The 19,339-nt window shown below is 50.8% G+C and overlaps 1 protein-coding gene across 1 annotated transcript; it reads right to left on the bottom strand.

Moving 5' to 3' along the window:
* Positions 1 to 694: 694 nt before the first annotated feature.
* Positions 695 to 19,017, bottom strand: LOC149428390 (E3 ubiquitin-protein ligase TRIM45-like). The gene is given in 7 exon segments (XM_089667471.1): positions 695 to 3,878; positions 3,964 to 4,130; positions 5,733 to 5,762; positions 6,165 to 6,293; positions 10,871 to 10,985; positions 13,884 to 14,620; positions 18,626 to 19,017. Coding segments are annotated over 7 exon segments (1,716 nt in total). The 3' UTR covers positions 695 to 3,732.
* Positions 19,018 to 19,339: the final 322 nt, after the last annotated feature.

Here is a 19,339-nt window from a genome sequence, read left to right as displayed (position 1 = left end):
TCTGTATACCCTACAGATGGTTGTACGTCATAATCATAGATCAGCAGTTTTTTAAATACTCAGACCAGCTCGTCTGGAGCCAACAACCATGCCATGTTCAAAGTCACTTAAATCCCCTTTCTTCCCCATTCTGATGCTCAGTTTGAACTTCAGCAAGTCGCCTTCACCACGTCTAGATACCTAAATGCTTTGAGTTACCTCCATGTGATTGGCTGATTAGCAATTTGTGTTACCAAGCCATTGAACAGGTGGACCTCATAAAGTGGCCGTTGAGTGCCTAACCCAACACTACACCAGCAGTCTGCAATGTCTTGGATGGATTTTGCTGAGTTTGAGGAACAAATGGTATAAAGTTTAAAATCTTTAAATCAAATGCCAAAAGGCATCTCTGGTGTGGAGGTTCCGTTACTCCTGATCAACCACATGGGAACGTTTTCTGGAAATGAACTAGTGCATGGAGGACTACACCGGGGTTCCGTGCCCGGACCAGTGAGCTACGGATTACACAGCCACTGGTACGCTGGTTAGACCAGGATGGGTGCCGGGCCGGGTGTCCTCCAATGTTTGCTGGGAACCGGGCTCATGCTTGGGGCTGTCCTAATAGCATCATAGGCCCCAGGGCAAAGTAATGCACCGGGGCCCCTACCAGCCTGTCCTAATTTAGGCACCTACTCTTAGGAATAAATGTACATGATAGAATAAATATATATTTATTAGTACTTTCAGTAAAATCAACTCTGAACAAGTAGCAGGGGAAGTCGTCATTCGTACTGTGCATTGAGTCCATTGACAGGCTGCTGCTGTCCCCAGAGCACAGATTCCGGGATGCTGCCAAGGCCATCCTGGGACAGCTTAGTAAAAAGCATGACTGTCCCCGACAAATCTGGGACAGTTGGCAATGCAAGATTATCATGGGAGCCCCATGCACCTGTGGCCCCTGGTCAGTGCCCATGCATTAAGATGGCCCTGCCCATGCTAGGGTATCCTGGAGGGCTGTATATAGAGTCAGGATGGGCAGTGACCTCTCAGCCATGGAGCACGAGGGAAGCATGCCGTCCAGCACACGTCTCCATCACATAACATCATCCTCACCTACTACTAGAATAGATTAACTACAACAAATGGAAGAGATGGTGCAGAACTAGAGGGATACCAATTAGCGGGGGGGGGGGGGGGGTTCAGCTGGAACGCGGGGGGAACGCAGTTCTGCCACCTCTAGCACTGGATGTATATAATGGCAAGAGATGCTGGGGGGTCTACTGATGTTTGCTGCTAGGGAAATCTATTGTTGGAGGGCGTATATTTTTGAGTGGGGGTGTATTGCTGCTGGTGGGGGAATCTGTTGTTGCTAGGGGGGGTTCTATCTTTCTGGGAGGTCTTTTGTTGCTGTGAGGGATCTACTGTTGAGGTAGGGGATCTATTATTGCTGGAGGGCTTAGAGATTTGATGTTACTGATGGGATGGTCTATTGTTGCTGGGAGGGATCTACTGTTGGGGAAGGGAATCTATTATTGCTGGCTGCTGGAGGGCTTAGAGATTTGATGTTGCTAATGGGAGGGTCTATTGTTGCGGAGGGATCTATTGTTGCCGGGGGGGGGGTCAATTGTTGCAGCAGGGGATCTATTTTACTGCTTTATCTTTAACAAATTACTTAGCATAACAATATGGTACTTGGTTCTGTATTCTCCAAAACAGGCGGTACTGAGAGGTCAGCGGTGGGTGAAACCAAGGAACGGGGCTCGGAGGTGGGTAGGAGTTGGAACCAAGGGACAGTGTTCCGAGGTGGGCAGAAGGTGGAACCAAGGGACAGTGCTCAGAGGTGGGTAGGGGGTGGAACCAAAGGCGGTGCGCAGAGGTGTGTAGGGGGTGGAACCAAGGGATGGTGCTCAGAGGTGGGCAGGGGTGGAACCAAGGGACAGTGCTGAAAGGTGGGCAGGGGGTGGAACCAAGGGTTGGATGCTCAAAGGTGGGTAGGGGGTGGAAACAAGGGACAGTGCTCAGAGGTGGGCAGGGGGTGGAACCAAGGGTGGTGGTCTTATGTAGGTAGGGGGTGGAACCAAGGGACAGTGCACAGAGGTGGGTAGGGGTTGGAACCAAGGAACAGTGCTGAAAGGTGGGCAGGGGGTGGAACTAAGGGTTGGGTGCTCAAAGATGGGTAGGGGGTAGAAACAATGGACAGTGCTCAGAGGTGGGTAGGGGGTGGAGACAAGGAGTGACTCAGAAGGGGGGGAGTTCCTGACTCAGAAGGGGGGAGTTCCTGACTCAGAAGGGGGGAGTTCCTGACCCAGAAGGGGGGAGATCCTGCACCTATTCTCTGCACATGGTCCTGGTGGCTGAACGTCAATCATTTCCAGTATATTTCCTATGGAATAGAAGTTGTGCGTTTACAAATCCTAAACATTGTATCTCTTATCTCAGTCCCGTTTCCCTTCCCCTCCTCCTTCCTGTTGGGTTGGCTCTGAGTCTTTGTCTTCATGTCGTCACCACATTGTACATGGTGGAGGGCGGACAGTTGTACTTCCTGTATAGTTCATGGACGGGTTTTATCCTCGGATGTGGATTTCCACTTTCAAAACTTTTCCTGAAATAGAAAAAAAAGGAGAGACCCTCCAAATCCTTCCTCGCCCCTCCTTCATTCATCATCATACACTGACAGCTCAATGCAGGGGACAAAGTACGAGGACCATGGGGTGGTGCCTACCAGCTCCCAATCACAAATTGTTTTATTGAAGTAAGATCAGTAAAAGGTGGCTCCTGATTGGCCGCTCTGTGATTGATAAAGTATTTGAAGGAACGGCAACTACGTTAACTGGGATTTCCCATAGTGCACTGGGAGTAAGGAGCATAGTGATGGCGAATGAAAATGGCCAGATGTTTCATTGGTCGGCCCAGATATCAGAACCAATCATGGATCAGGAAAAGGAAGATTGCACAGTGCCAGTGGGGTCCATTATAAAAAAAAACACTTGAAGGGCCGACCTCCATCTTTTGTTTCCTCTGGCTGTTTGTGACCACACACGTGGAGTGGGGGCCACGAGCTTCATCCAGGCAGAACCCCATCTTCTGTGTCCTGCCTTTGACCACACAAATGAAGTGGGGACCATGTTCTTCACTCAGGCAAAACCCTGTCCTCTGTGTCCTGCCCTTGACCACACAAATGGAATGGAGGTCATGCTCTTCATCCAGGCAGAACCCTGTCCTCTGTGTCCTTTGTGTTCTGCCTTTGACCACACCAATGAAGCGAGGACCATGTTCTTCACTTAGGCAGAAGCTCATCCTCTGTGTTCTCCACACAAATGGAATAGGGGTCACGTACTTCATCTAGGTAGAACCCTGTCCTCTGTGTCCTGTCTTTGACCACACAAATGGAATAGGGATCATGCTCTTCATCTAGGTGGGATCATGCTCTTCATCTAGGTAGAACCCCATCCTCTGTGTCTTCTGTGTCCTGTCTTTGACCACACAAATGAATTTGGGACCATGTGCCTCATCCAGGCAGAACCCTGTCCTCTGTGTCCTTTGTGTTCTGCCTTTGACCACACAAATGGAGTGAGGACCGTGTTCTTCACTCAGGCAGAAGCTCGTCCTCTGTGTTCTCCACACAAATGGAATGGGGACCACAAGCAGCATTGCCTTTTTCAGAAGAGCTGATGTCCTACATGACATTTTCGGTGTTCCCTCCCAACACAGCCTGATGGGCCCAGCAAGAGTCAGAAGGTGCCACATCTCCTCTCATAGAGCAACAGTCCTGAGTAAATTTCGGGGGGCAGAGTCCTTCACACCACTGCACTCCGACTTCTCCGATATGGACCCACAACATGACCAATGGGAATGTCCAGGGTGACCCTTGTGGCCGTGTCCGCAGCCCTGATACCCCCCTAGGGAGAAGAGACAAGAGATAAGAGAAATCAGATGGCGTTGGAAAAGGGGACACACCGCAGAGATCCCCCCTCATCCACTCACCTGGCATTGTGCCTCCACATCCGCACCGAGCGTCCTTCTGCCCTCCACTGGAGCAGAACGTACAGCAGTGGTAGATGCCGGGGTGGGAGCGCAGGGGGCCCCTCACTGTCACATTAAAGGGGGATCCCTGGGGGGGGTACAGGAGTGACAGGCATTAACCCCTTCAGCTCTCTTTACTTCTCTACCCCTTATGGGACAGAGCAAAAAAACAGTTACATTGTAAATACAAAGTATACATTTTATTCTTAGAGCGACGCGTTTCGGGTGCAAAGTGTGGAAAAGTTATTTGCAAATAAATTTTTTTAATTTTACACATTTTTCTTGTTACGGGACAATGAAAAAAAAGACATAATAGTAAAAAAAAAAGAAAAAGTCTGCAGAAAAATATTGTCGAGAAAGAAGTTAATGGACCACTTTTCTGCCACCGCCCTTCTATGTTTCTGTGGTGATTAGGGTTAACCCCTCCCCCTCCAGAGGATTTACCGCCCCCCCCCCCCCTCCGGACCAGGCCATTTTTGCATTACAGCGCTGCGTTACTTTAACTGACAATTGCGCGGTCATGCAACGCTGCACCCAAATGAAATTTACGTCCTTTTGCCCCACGAATGGAGCTTTCTTTCGGTGGTGTTTGATCCTCTGTGCGGTTTTTATTTTTTGTGCTATAAAGACCGACAATTTGGAGAAAAAAAACTATATTTTTTACTTTTTTGCTATGAAACACGTCCAGTAAAAATTATTTTAAAAAAATCAAATTTTGTCATTAATTTCGGCCAAAATGTCTCCCGCTCCGTGTCTTCGCTAAAAATAAAAATCCCGATCCGTGTAAATTAATTGGTTTATGCAAAAGTTATAGCGTTTACAAATGGCGGGAAAGATAAACTGTTTTTTTTTTAATTTCATCTACCAATAATGGCGGCGATCGGAGACTTATATCGGGACTGCGGTGGGCATTCTGACACTGGGGGGGGGGGGACTGACTTGGTGTCACTGACATCCCCAGTGACACCAATACAGTGATCGGTGCTAAAAAGCACTGACCAGGGGCGGACTGACAACTCATGGGGCCCCCAGGCAATAGGGGATCATGGGGCCCGTGTCCTTGCCAAACTCAAAAAAGCCTATGAAAAAGGTACCAGGGGCATCGCATGGGGCCCCCTACTGACCCCGGGCCCTCAGGCAGTGCCCAAGTTTCCAAATGGTCAGTCCGCCCCTGGCACTGACACTGTACTAATGGCACTGGGCAGGAAGGGGTTAACATCTGGGGCGATCAAAGGGTTAACTGTGTGCTGTGTGTTTGTTTCACTGTGAGCATGCTGCTACGCAGAGCCATGCAAAGCTGACAGGGAGGAGAACTGTTTTTCTAAACAAAACAGTTCTCCTCCCCGCCGTAGATCCTGGGCAATCACTGGGTGCTGGTGAGTAATCACCGTGCAGGACCCAATGACTGACAGCCGTGGCAACGAATGGTGCGCGCCCCCCCTACCTGTAAATGCAAAGTTACATATATATATATATACACATGATTTTGCGCACCCGTACCGCCCCGTAGCAGTATTTCAGCCATAGGCCGGATGGGAAGCAGATAACGAAGGGCCAATAAGGGGACAAACAGTAAAACTTGTTAGGATTCTTTACGGTTCATGCGATGCGGCTGCACATTTCCAGAGCAGGCTGAACACACAGACAAGGTCAGGTCACGTGTGTTCAGCGTGGCTCGCTGGTGGGGCCCTCGTGATGTCACATGCAGGTCATTATAAATACAATGTAACAACACATGGCTACATTGTATTGCTCGGTGACTCTCGTAGACTTTCTGCGGGTGTCATTGTACACAGCGGGAGCCGCATTGTGACAGACGGTGATGGAGCTGAACGTCAGGAATACAGCGTGCTGCTTGTCAGCATGAACTGATTGGCTGCTTGTGCTGCTTCTCCCTCCCCAGGTCGGAGCTCTGCTGTACAGGGGCTACAAGGGGCCCATACCATACAGGGGGCTCATACCATACAGGGGGCTCATACCATACAGGGGGCGGGAGTTCCTGCTATTAATAGATACATTTAGTGATGTGTTGGTGTATACAGAGCTGCAATCATTGGGGTCTTCTATATCTGCCTGGGGTGCAGCTTCTTTAGGTCCTGTGATTGGTGATCTCATGTGGGGGAGGGGCGATCGGCGGCAATCAGAGGTCACGTGACACAGACCACCATTGGGTTACCTTGATGTGACGGCTTCTTACACACACGCTGACCGACAGATGCCCCGCCTCTGTGGGGGTGTAGGAGATCTGGTACGTTCCGTCATGGTTATCCTGGATGGAGGGTTGGAGAGCTCTGCCAGAGAGAAAACAGAACAAAATGACAGGGGGGTCCGCACAATACAAGGGGGGTCCGCACAATACAAGGGGGGGGTCCGCACAATACAAGGGAGGGTCCGCACAATACAAGGGGGGGTCCGCACAATACAAGGGGGGGTCCGCACAATACAAGGGGGGGGTCCGCACAATACAAGGGGGGTCCGCACAATACAAGGGGGGGTCCGCACAATACAAGGGGGGGTCCGCACAATACAAGGGGGGGGTCCGCTCAATACAAGGGGGGTCCGCACAATACAAGGGGGGTCCGCTCAATACAAGGGGGGTCCGCACAATACAAGGGGGGTCCGCTCAATACAAGGGGGGTCCGCACAATACAAGGGAGGGTCCGCACAATACAAGGGGGGGTCCGCACAATACAAGGGGGGGTCCGCACAATACATGGGGGGGGTCCGCACAATACAAGGGGGGTCCGCACAATACAAGGGGCGGCCCGCACAATACAAGGGGGGTCCGCACAATACAAGGGGGGGTCCGCACAATACAAGGGGGGGTCCGCTCAATACAAGGGGGGTCCGCACAATACAAGGGGGGTCCGCTCAATACAAGGGGGGTCCGCACAATACAAGGGGGGTCCGCACAATACAAGGGAGGGTCCGCACAATACAAGGGGGGGTCCGCACAATACAAGGGGGGTCCGCACAATTCAAGGGGGGGTCCGCACAATACAAGGGGGGGTCCGCTCAATACAAGGGGGGTCCGCACAATACAAGGGGGGTCCGCTCAATACAAGGGGGGGTCCTCACAATACAAGGGGGGTCCGCATAATACAAGGGAGGGTCCGCTCAATACAAGGGGGGTCCGCACAATACAAGGGGGGTCCGCTCAATACAAGGGGGGGTCCTCACAATACAAGGGGGGTCCGCATAATACAAGGGAGGGGGGTCCGCACAATACAAGGGAGGGTCCGCACAGTAGGGGGAGGGTCTACATTGTAGGGGGTGGGGTTCAAACAGTAGGTGGAGAGTCTGCATAGCAGGTGGAGGGAGAACACAATAGGGGGAGGGTCTACATTGTAGGGGGTGGGGTCATCACAGTAGAGGGAGGGGCTACATTGTAGGGGGTGGGGTCCTCACAGTAGGGGGATGGTCTACATTGTAAGGGGTGGGGTTCAAACAGTAGGTGGAGGGTCTGCATAGCAGGTGGAGGGAGAACACATTAGCGGGTGGGTCTACATTGTAGGGGGTGGGGTCATCACAGTAGGGGGAGGGTCTACATTGTAGGGGGTTGGGTCCTCACAGTAGGGGGAGGGTCTACATTGTAGGAAGCGGGGTTCAAACAGTAGGTCTGCATAGCAGGTGGAGGGTGAACACAATAGGGGGAGGGTCCTCACAGTAGGGGGATGGTCTACATTGTAAGGGGTGGGGTTCAAATAATAGGTGGAGGGAGAATATGCACAGTAGGGGGAGGGTGAACACAATAGAAGAATAGTCCTCACAGTAGGCGGAGGGTCTGCATAGTAGGTGGAAAGAGAATATGCACAGTAGGGGGAGGGTGAACACAATAGGGAGAGGGTCCTCACAGTAGGAGGAGGGTGAACACAATAGGGGGAGGTTCCTCACAGTAGGAGGGTGAACACAATAGGGGGAGGGTCCTCACAGTAGGAGGAGGGTGAACCCAATAGGGGGAGGGTCCTCACAGTAGGAGGGTGAACACAATAGGGGGAGGGTCCTCACAGTAGGAGGAGGGTGAACCCAATAGGGGGAGGGTCCTCACAGTAGGAGGGTGAACACAATAGGGGGAGGGTCCTCACAGTAGGAGGAGGGTGAACCCAATAGGGGGAGGGTTTGCACGTTAGGGGGAGTGTCCGAACAGTGTCAGAAGGGTCTACACCCGGGGTCTCCAAACTGTGGTCTGAGGGATGGATGTGGCCCTTCGCTAGCCCTTATCCAACGATATGAAGCACTATTCCTCCCACTGACACCAATGATGGGGCACTATTCCTCCCACTGATACCAATGATGGGGCACTATTCCTCCCACTGACACCAATGATGGGGCACTATTCCTCCCACTGACACCAATGATGGGGCACTATTCCTCCCACTGACACCAATGATGGGGCACTATTCCTCCCACTGACACCAATGATGGAGCACTATTCCTCCCACTGACACCAATGATGGGGCACTATTCCTCCCACTGACACCAATGATGGGACACTATTCCTCCCACTGACACCAATGATGGGGCACTATTCCTCCCACTGACACCAACAATGGGGCACTATTCCTCCCACTGACACCAATGATGGGGCACTACTCCTCCAACTACTGACCACAAGCCCTGAGGCCATGTTATGTTCTCACTGATGAAGGGCCTTAGACATTTTGTACCCTATCTGGCCACAATTCGGCCCCCCTAAAGTCAGAAGGACAGTAAAATGTCCCTTTGAAAAGTTTGAAGACCCCTGGTCTACACAGTAGAAGCAGCGTCTACACAATGGAGGCAGGTTGTGCACACTAGGGGAGGGTCTCTACAATCAGGGGAGGGTCTGGACAGTCAGGGGAGGGCCTACACAATAAAAGTAGGTTGTGCACATAAGGGGGAGGGTCTATACAGTCAAGGGGGAGTCTTCACAGTAGGGGGGGGTCTGTACAGTAGGGGGGGGGGGTCTGCACAGTAAGATGAAGATGAAGGTATCCAGCAGCAGTCTCAGGTCGTTTGGATGTCTACACAAGGGAGGCTTTTACAGGTTAATAACACGCATGAGCTACATTACATGCACATGTGACCTGGACTGCAGCTGATAACTGCCGCTGGACCTCTTCCTTTGTTGCTGCTGTGTTGTCCTTCTGCAGTGTGGACAGGGTAAACTGAATATTCCTTAATGTACAAGTGCAGCAGCCATCTTTAAGAAGACCACTTTGCAATGCTCCACTGTGGAGTGTCTCCAGTGCAGGGAGAGGCCATCTTGGCTGGGTCTGAATCGATCCTGGAAGTGACTGGCTGATGCAACAGAGCAAAGGGAAAGGTCTGCAGGCTGGTGATGAAAAGGAAGAGGACTGTCTGGAAGCAAGCAGGTGTACAGGGAAAGGACTGGCTGCTGCTGGTTGAACAGGACCCTGCCATATCTGACCAAAATCAGAAGAGCCTTCTCAGGGAAAGGTGTGATTGGGATGTCTGGTGTGCTCAGACTGTAGATTAGAGAGTACCACCACCACTTGTAGGGGAGGAAAAGAGGAACTGTCTCAGCAGAACTGAAAGAGAGAGATCACAGCAACTTCTATCACTGACTTGAACTTGACTTTTACTGAGACCCAGAAGAGAGCGCCCTGAGTCTGGGAAGAGACTAACATTGCACAAGTTATTCTGTTGTCTGCTGGGAACTGTTGTGTCTTCTTCAAGGGCCCCAACTTTGCCAGCCAACAGGTTCTTTTTTCCTTTCATCAATCACAGGTCAGTGGGATAAAATGGGGCGTGTCATAGTAAGTTAGGGCCGTCTTTATATACAGTTGTTAGGAAAATGCAGTTCTGTTCACTACTAATAGTCAGAATACTGCAGGAGTTTCCCCAGATCTCTCCTCTCCTCGGTTAGGCTACCCTTGGCCGAATAAATCCTTTGAAATACCTCAAGGTGAGTCAGTAAGTGCTGGGTGAGCGAGGTCTGCCATCTTCAGGTGTGCAGAGAGATCACAAAACAATTCAGTGGCTCCTCTGGGGGCAGCGCTACTCATACATAACCTCATGGAAGGTTGGGGGAAGAAATGAATGGCCCCATTAAGGATGGACCTCCAAAACTGAAATTTGATCTTCCTGAACCTCCAAAAAACTGGAATCTGATCTCCCTGGACCTCTACAATTGGAATCTGATCTCCCTGTCCCTCCAAAACTGGAATCTGATCTCTCTGGCCCTCCAAAACTGGAATCTGATCTCCCTGGACCTCCAAAACTGGAATCTGATCTCCCTGGTGTACAATACTAGAATCTGATCTCCCTGGACCTCCAAAACTAGAATCTGATCTCCCTGGATGTACAATACTAGAATCTGATCTCCCTGGACCTCCAAAACTAGAATCTGATCTCACTGGATGTACAATACTAGAATCTGATCTTCCTGGACCTCCAATACTGAAATCTGATCTCCCTGGACCTCCAAAACTGAAATCTGATCTCTCTGGACCTCCACAAACTGGAATCTGATCTCCCTGGACCTCCAAAACTGAAATCTGATCTCCCTGGACCTCTACAATTGGAATCTGATCTCTCTGGACCTCCACAAACTGGAATCTGATCTCCCTGGACCTCCAAAACTGGAATCTGATCTCCCTGGACGTACAATACTAGAATCTGATCTTCCTGGACCTCCAATACTGAAATCTGATCTCCTTGGACCTCCAAAACTGGAATCTGATCTCCCTGGCCCTCGAATACTGAAATCTGATCTCCCTTGACCTCTAGAACTGGAATCTGATCTCTCTGGACCTCCAATGCTGGAATCTGATCTCCCTGGACCTCCAATGCTGGAATCTGATCATCCCGGTGGGTTGCGTGTACATGTCAGTATAGCCAGGATACAGCTGACCTGTCCTCTCACCTTCCAGACTCTTTGTGTAGCACGGTGACTCTCGGCTGTTCCTGTGGTTCCTCCACTTTGTTCTTAGAGATGAGGGTGAAGCTACACAGAGCGCCCAACGACCCGGAGTGAAGTCCTGGAGGTACAGATAATGTACATTGAGCCGTGCAATATGAAGCTATTATATATCTCTGCGTCTAAGTGAGGGGTGATGTCCAAATATGAAGCTGTACCCCTCATGGGACTGGACCTCTGGGCGACTGGTGCTCTCCAAATAAATGCGTATCACATATTAATTGTGAAAAAAGGGTCATGTAAGTCAAAAGGGTACCAGGAGGAGCCAGCAGAGTGTGACATTTTAGCCGCCTGGAGCCACGAGGAGGCCCGGCGGCCATCTTATTTCTGGGTCAGTCACACTTTACTTGTATCATTCACTGTTTGAGTGTCTCTGCCCTGTTTTAATCACCTTATTTTTGGAATAAACTTTTTTGATTTTACCTACTACACTATGAGGTGTTTTTTGGCTCCCTTTTGGAGCTATTAATTTTAGGACATCCTATTACTCATCTTGTCCACCGGAGGGAGTTCTTTACTCATTATTCACCCAGTCTAAAGGGGATTCCTGGATCTGGAGGCTGTCCATTACACCAAGATCATCTGCTCCCGGACTGTTATCTATCGTCCTTGATTGATGAGGGATTTCCAGGGGTCATACTACATATGCGCTTTTTTATAGCGCGTCCAGTGAGTGCGCAATTTTACCGTTTGATCCTGGCTTTTTGTAGCTTCTATGCAAGATCCTGCGATAACTTGTTTGGACATTTTTCATTTTTAACCATTTATCTGATACACTGGTTATTCTCTCTGTTTAATATATATCACATTGTGTTCCGGATCATCTGAAACATATATGTGGTTATAGATCTTGTATTCATTAGCGCCACACTTCTTATATTTTTGTGTAATTTTAAAGGTTTTACTGTGATTGCCTTGGGTGCATTGGCTGCTGATGTGAGAGCGCTCACTTTTTTCTTTTATGCAATAAAAACATGTAGTGCCCTCTGGGTTAGGTAGGATTTTTGTATGTTAGTCACAGGCTTGCTACAAGCCTGGGATGAGTCAGCCTGGGAATGAGGCAGTGAGGTTACCTCAGGTTAGGCTGGGAGGTTGTACAAGTCAGGGCATCTGGAGCCCTCCCACCCTTTTAGAAAGCTCTGGTACTTTCTAGAAGAGGGGAGGAGACCTGAATTTGCATGTTTCAGGGAACCTGGCCAATCTCCAGGTAGGAGGCCAGGCATGGTGGTGAGGACAGCACTTAAATATGGGAGAGCCTGAACAGCAGAGTCAGGTGGAAGATGGCGCGAAGGATGGTGCTGGTGGTGTGGAGCCTGGGAGGGGGCCCCAGCAGAGGCGGGGCTACCTACAGGCTGAAGCTGGACAGAAGGACCTCCACTGTCCCACAGTCTACTCAGAAAAGACAGTCTGTCAGCCGGGAAGGAGCCAGCCCAGTGTGAGGCCTGAAAGAAGCTGCAACCCATTAAGCTACGGGACAGGAAGGTGTGAGTACTTCTACCCCCCCTGGGCCAGAGAAGAGAGAGGGCGGTCAGGCGCAATACCCAACTAGTTCTCCCTGGGACTACTTCATCTGTACATCTTGGAATCCCTTGCTCAGGGACACCCTCGGGACAGCCAGGTACATGAGGAGATTGTCATCTGGGGTCTGAGAAGGTTCACCAAGGAGGACCTAGTGCTCCTTGTCCATGTTGTCCTCCTAGTTAGGCTGCTAGCTTGGCTATGTAAATGTAGTTCTTTTATCTCTACTGTAATCAGTTGAGCATCTCGTGATTATTTTGGGCTGTTCTGTGCCTCAGTGGTTGCAGATTTGACTGCTTCCCCCCGCCTTCTGGAGGGTTCTGGAATGTAGTGGGCTGGGAGAGTCTAATAGGCAGCCTGACATTTATGTTGTCCCAGCCAATCCCTGAGGGAAGGTGGCCAGTAGGTGGCTGAGAAGGAACATAAATAGTTTGAGGCCTAGAGCAGGGGGGTTCTTGTCCAGGAGGAGGAGATCTAAGCCTGAAGGGCTGCTGCCCTACTGGGGAGTCCAGCTGTGCTTTTCTGTTCATCGAGGTCCCAGCTGGGTTAGCCGGGGGGCCTATTCTACTGAATTTTGCTGGAGTCGATCGAGGGGTTTCTTTTGGAGATCTGGTTTGGAGAGTTCACGGGAGGCATGTCTGGCTGATATTGGAATCCAAATATCTAAGAACATTCGTCTGTACAGACCAGTGCGAGAGACCCCAGGGACTGTTATCCCTCTGGAATCAGTGTCAGCCTGTGCTCAAAGCTGGACGTTTCCTGTGGTGCCCCCGTGTAGTTCCGTCCATCCATTGCCACTGCGAGGACTGTGCTGGGAAGTTATGAGAATGTCCTCAAGTAGTTACTTTGCCCTACAGGAGCATCTCACATTTACCCGGAACCCATCCAGGTTCAAGTTTAATAAAGCATTAAAGGACACCCCTGAGCCAGAAGAGTGACTGCGGCTGTGCCCGGCTACTCGTACACTGACTGGGGAAAGAACCTTGGGACCAAAACAGTGGACCCCTTACGGGGGTGAGGTCTACACACAATGTATATGTTATTATGTAGACATACCCTCCCCCCCACTCTTCTCTGCTATACAAGAACATTGCTCTGAGTAGTGTGGCTGTGATGAGGGATGTGGCTGTGATGAGGGGTGTGGCTGTGATGAGGGGTGTGGCTGTGATGAGGGGTGTGGCTGTGATGAGGGGTGTGGCTGTTACTCAGCTCTGCCAACACAGAGCATCGGAGTAGGCGGGCAGGAAACATCATTCCCACCAATGGTAACAGGTATTTTACGGCACTTCCATGCACAAATTGGCCATCAATCCTGCCACGCCCGAGGACAGGACTATAAAGAAATACCAAAACATTTTAAGGCTTCGATTGGCTTTAAGCCCAGAATCCGATTGGTTGATAACTCACTTCACTTTTCCACACTTCAGCTCTGAAATCTCACCTTGCCCTTTGACCTCGCACCTCTCGGGGTCGACCCCGCCTCTCTGCACCGCACCGTACACCTGGTATCCTCGGCACGGCCCCGCCTGTTCCAGCGGACTGAATTGGATGCTGACGGGCTCCACCTGTTCCGCTTTGCTGCGGTCCCCATGGCTGAGATCTTGGAGGCGGCTCAGGGCCAGGACCTTGGCACGCACAATATGGTGGTCGGGCCCGCAGTGCAGGAGGCCCCTGGTGAAGGTGGTGGCAGTACGGAGGTCTGAGAGTTGCTGATGGACCCGAGCTTTCTGTAGGTTCAAGGCCTGCTCCTTCCGATGAACTTCCTCATCGAGGTCACGCAGGAGGCGGAGTTTGTGCTCTTGGACCGCCTTTATATACCCCTCAGTGAAGACCTCTACCTCCTTCCTCAGAATATCTGCCCTCTGCCTCAGGTCCTCCCCCACCCTGTATACAGCATGCAGAGTCTTCTCCAGGTCCTCCAGCTGTGGATCCGACTTTATTACGGCTCCTCGGAGCTGCTCCTTGTGCTTCACCGCCACCTCCACCACGGGGCGCAGCTCATGTCCATGGTGCTTGAGGAGAGCGCAGTCCCGGCACGAGGGAACCGCACAGGCCTCACAGAATAATCCCAGCTCCTCCAATGGATGGAGAGAACAGTACGGAGCCGGAGAGAGCGAGGAGCCGGGAGGAAGGTCCCTGAGGAGCAACAAGCAATGAGCCGCTGTTCTCTTCTGCCGCCTGTGTGGAGGAAAGATAAAATGATCATTAATGTCCTTCCACCGTTCAACCCTCACCGACCAGAACAAGCGTGGGTATCCAGTCACCTTCACTGCACGCATGCTTGTTCCAGGCCAGAGACACCTCAATCAGTGAAGAAAGATGGCTGCTGTGCAAAACACAATTTTAAAAAACAAGTTTGTCCTCCAATATTCCTACAATGATGGGAATATGTTTTGTGGCTGTAAAAAATTATGTGAATAAAAATATATCCTTCCTGGTAAGTCCATATACAGTGAAGGAAATGTGTATTTGCTCCCCGGCTGATGGTGAATGTTCGCCCCTCACACAGAAATGATCGGTCTAACAATGGAATGTTCGCCCCTCACACAGAAACGATCGGTCTAACAATGGAATGTTCGCCCCTCACACAGAAATGATCGGTCTAACAATGGAATGTTCGCCCCTCACACAGAAACGATCGGTCTAACAATGGAATGTTTGCCCCTCACACAGAAACGATCGGTCTAACAATGGAATGTTCGCCCCTCACACAGAAACGATCGGTCTAACAATGGAATGTTCGGTGTAACACTGAGAGACAGAATACAACAACAAATTCAGCAGAAATGTGTCTAACAAATGATGACGGATCTGCATGTTCATGAGGGAAAGAAGGATTTGATCCCCTATCATTCAGCAGGATTTCTGGCTCCCAGGTGTCTCTCATACAGGTAACAAGCTGAGATTAGAAGCAGTCTCTTAAAGGGAGTGCTGCTAATCTCATTGTGTTACCTGTATAAAAGACACCTGTCCACAGGAGCAATCAGACCATCAGATTCCAAACTCTCCACCATGGCAAAGACCAAAGAGCTGTCCAAGGATGTCAGGGACAAGATTGTGGGGGGGGGGGGGGTATGTCAGCTCTGTTGATTGGAGCAGTGTGCAGGAAGGAACTCTGCATCACTTACTACTGACCCCTGTATTGCGCATTGCTTACTACTGACCCCTGAACTCTGCATTATTGATACTAAATAAGTTTGGATTTGTTTATATTTTTTACATTGATAATTATATTATTTTCTTCCAACCTTCCTTACTGATCAGTGGTGCCGTGCTGGGCCATCTCCTACAATCCGTTCTGCCCTGTACCCATCCAAGACGTGCGCTCCATTCCATGCACTGCCCCCGTGTCCTGCACACAGCGCCCTCTGGGGGTGGACGCCGCCGGAGATCACGTGTCCCCCACCTCCTGAGCTATCTATAAACAGAGGGAGCCTGTACCCCAAAAACTGCCCCCCCCCCACCTCGATGTCCTCCACCTCAAAGAGTCCTCCTGAGGTATCTATAGACAGAGAGAGCCTGCACCATCCGGCCTACATCCCAAAATATATACACACTATATTGCCCAAAGTATTGTCCCCGCCCCCTTCCAATCATGTGATTCAGGTGTTCCAATCCCCTCCATATCATGTGATTCAGGTGTTCCAATCCCCTCCATATCATATGATTCAGGTGTTCCAATCCCCTCCATATCATGTGATTCAGGTGTTCCAATCCCCTCCATATCATGTGATTCAGGTGTTCCAATCCCCTCCCAATCATGTGATTCAGGTGTTCCAATCCCCTCCCAATCATGTGATTCAGGTGTTCCAATCCCCTCCATATCATGTGATTCAGGTGCTCCAATCCCCTCCATGGACACAGGTGTATACAATCAAGCCCCTAGGCATGCAGACTGCTTCTACAAACATTGGTGAAAGAATGGGTCGCTCTCAGGAGCTCAGTGACTCCAAGCGTGGTCCCGTGATAGGTGGTCACCTGGGCAATAAGTCCATCCGTGACATTTCCTGGCTGCTAAATATTCCACGCTCAACTGTTAGTGGGATTATAACAAAGTGGAAGCCACTGGGAACAACAGCCACTCAGCCACCAAGTGGTAGGCCACGTCACATGACAGGGCGGGGTCAGCGCATGCTGAAGCGCACAGTGCGCAGAAGTCGCCAACTGTCTGCAGAGTCAATAGCTAAAGACCTCCAAACTTGGTGTGGCCTTCAGATGAGCCCAACAACAGTGCGTAGAGAGCTTCATGGAATGGATTTCCATGGCCGAGCAGCTGCATCCAAGCCTTCCATCACCAAGTGCAATGCAAAGCGTCGGATGCCGTGGTGTAAAGCACACCGCCACTGGACTCTAGAGCAGAGGAGACGTGTTCTCTGGAATGACCAATCACACTTCTCTGTCTGACAATCCGATGGACGTGTCTGGGTTTGGCGGTGGCCAGGAGATTGGTACTTGCCTGACTGCATTGTGCCAAGTGTAAAGTTTGGTGGAGGGGGGATTATGGTGTGGGGGTGTTTTTCAGGGGTTGGGCTTGGCCCCCTAGTTCCAGTGAAGGGAACTCTTAAGGCCACATTTTGGACAATTTCATGCTCCCAACTTTGTGGGAGGAGTTTGGGGATGGCCCCTTCCTGTTCCAACATGACTGCACACCAGTGCACAAAGCAAGGTCCATAGAGACATGGAGGAGCCAGTTTGGGGTGGAGGAACTTGACTGTCCTGCACAGAGTCCTGACCTCAACCCCATAGAACACCTTTGGGATGAATTAGAGCGGAGACTGTGAGCCAGGCCTCCTCCCCCGACATCAGTGCCTGACCTGACAAATGTGCTTCTGGAAGAATGGTCCAACCTTCCCATAGACACCCTCCTAAACCTTGTGGGGGGCCTTCCCAGAAGAGTTGAAGCTGTTATAGCTGCAAAGGGCGGGGCCAACTCAATATTGAACCCTATGGACTAAGACTGGGGGGGGGGCATTAAAGGTCATGTGTGTGGAAAAGGCGGGGCCAACTCAATATTGAACAGTACGGACTAAGACTGGGGGGCCATTAAAGGTCGTGTGTGGAAAGGGCGACCAAAACTCTTGACAATATAGTATATGTGTGGGAGAGCCAATCAAAATTTAAAGGGGCAACTTAAGTATTTTCTCATCCCTGCCCCCTACCTACCTCCAAGCACCGCCCCTTTTAGAGAATACAGAGCCAAATATAATTTTGTTATGTAAAGTAATTTGTATGGAATTTGATAACGATGAGAAGAAAAGTGGCAACATAGACCCCCCTCAGGCAGCAGCAATAGACCCTCCCCCCAAGCAACATTAGATTCCCCAGCAACAGTCGACTACCCCAGCAACAATGGACCCTCACAACAAAATGCCACTGCAGCAACAACAGATCTCCTGGCATCCGACATCGATACAATCTTCAGCAGCCATCATCGATTGACACTCCAGCAGCCAGCAACATTAGACCACCTCCCTCAACAGTAGATCCTTTTCAGCAACAATTGCCCCCCAGCAACAATAGGTCCCCCGTCAGCATCAATTAGACCTCCTCAGGCAACAATAGAACCCCCTGCAACAAAATCCCCCCTTGGCAACCATAGTTTCCCAGCAGCCAGCAACAATAGATCCAGCACCCCTCGCCATTACATATATTCAGTGCTGGAGGTGGCAGATCTACATTCCCCCATGTTCCGCCACGTTCCCCCACATTCCCTCACGTTCCCCCTGACACAAATCCCTGCATATATATGTAATGTTCCTCCTCCTCTCCTGCATGAAGTGTTTTCTTCTATCACCATACTTCAAGGTATGTCCACCCCAACAAACTCTTTTTTGGGAGTAGTGGGGAAGCAGTGGAACCCGTCAGGTCCTACTGGTACCGGGGACTCCGTTAGAGAGATTTCCCTTCAGTGACCATCCCGGTGACTACATTTTACCAGACAGGAAGTGGGAGGAGTTCTCCAACATCAGCCAGAAACATTTTACTTTGAATAGAGTCAGGGAAGGATGGAGGACCTGGAATCGTTTCATTGTTGGGTTCCTTCTCCACTCCAACCAAATCTAGAAGAAAAGGTTCTGCTGGGACTTGCACCTCACCAAGGCAAACAGTTATTTAGCTACAGAAAGCCGTCATCTGATTGGTTCCTGCGGCTGATGCGCCCATGCGCTCCCCTTTCCCGCTCACCTGTGCGCCTGACAGCAGAACTCGCACATGTTGATCTTGCACTCCTGGCAGCGCCTCTCGCCCTTCCCATCCACGCACAGGTCACATGGCACCTGGTGGCTTCCGCTCCTCAGCCGTTCCCGCAGCACCTCCGTCTGCGCCAGCATGTCGGGTAAGAAACCTTGTACGCCCCCCGCTGGCAGGGCGACCTCTGAATCGCACACCGGGCACAGGAGGCTCCTCTGTTTCTGCCCCCTCTCCAACGTGGTGAAGGGATCCAGCTTGCTCAGGCAGTCCATGCAGAGGGTATGCAGGCAGGGCAGCACCCGGGGGTCTGAGAACATCTCCTGGCATTGTGGGCAGTGTGCCCGAAACTCCGCCGAAATCTCATCCAGAGAGCCGGACTTCGCCATCTCATCAGTCAAAGTTCTGTAAAATTTCCCAGGAAAAAGGGAACAAGGCCAGAGATCCAAAATCTTCTATCTGGGGTGGAGGACAGATCCTTTCCCAGGTGCTGAACAGGAATGAAATGGTAGAACAGAAAAGTCAACTAGATCCCAGCACAAGATCCTCAGAGAGATCATGAAACCCTAAGAGAGGTCACCAAATCCAGCAGAAGATGCCAAGGGAGATCACTAGATACCACACATCCTACGAGAGGTCACTACGTCCAACAGGAGATCCTGAGAGGTCACTACGTCCAACAGGAGATCCTAAGAGAGGTCACTAGATACC

The sequence above is a fragment of the Staurois parvus genome, unplaced genomic scaffold, assembly GCF_062004578.1.
Source record: "Staurois parvus isolate SC_StPar_1 unplaced genomic scaffold, SC_StPar_1.0 ptg003269l, whole genome shotgun sequence".
Lineage (NCBI taxonomy): Eukaryota > Metazoa > Chordata > Amphibia > Anura > Ranidae > Staurois > Staurois parvus.
The sequence above is the reverse complement of the archived record's forward strand: the minus strand, read 5'-3'. Positions and strand labels throughout refer to the sequence as shown.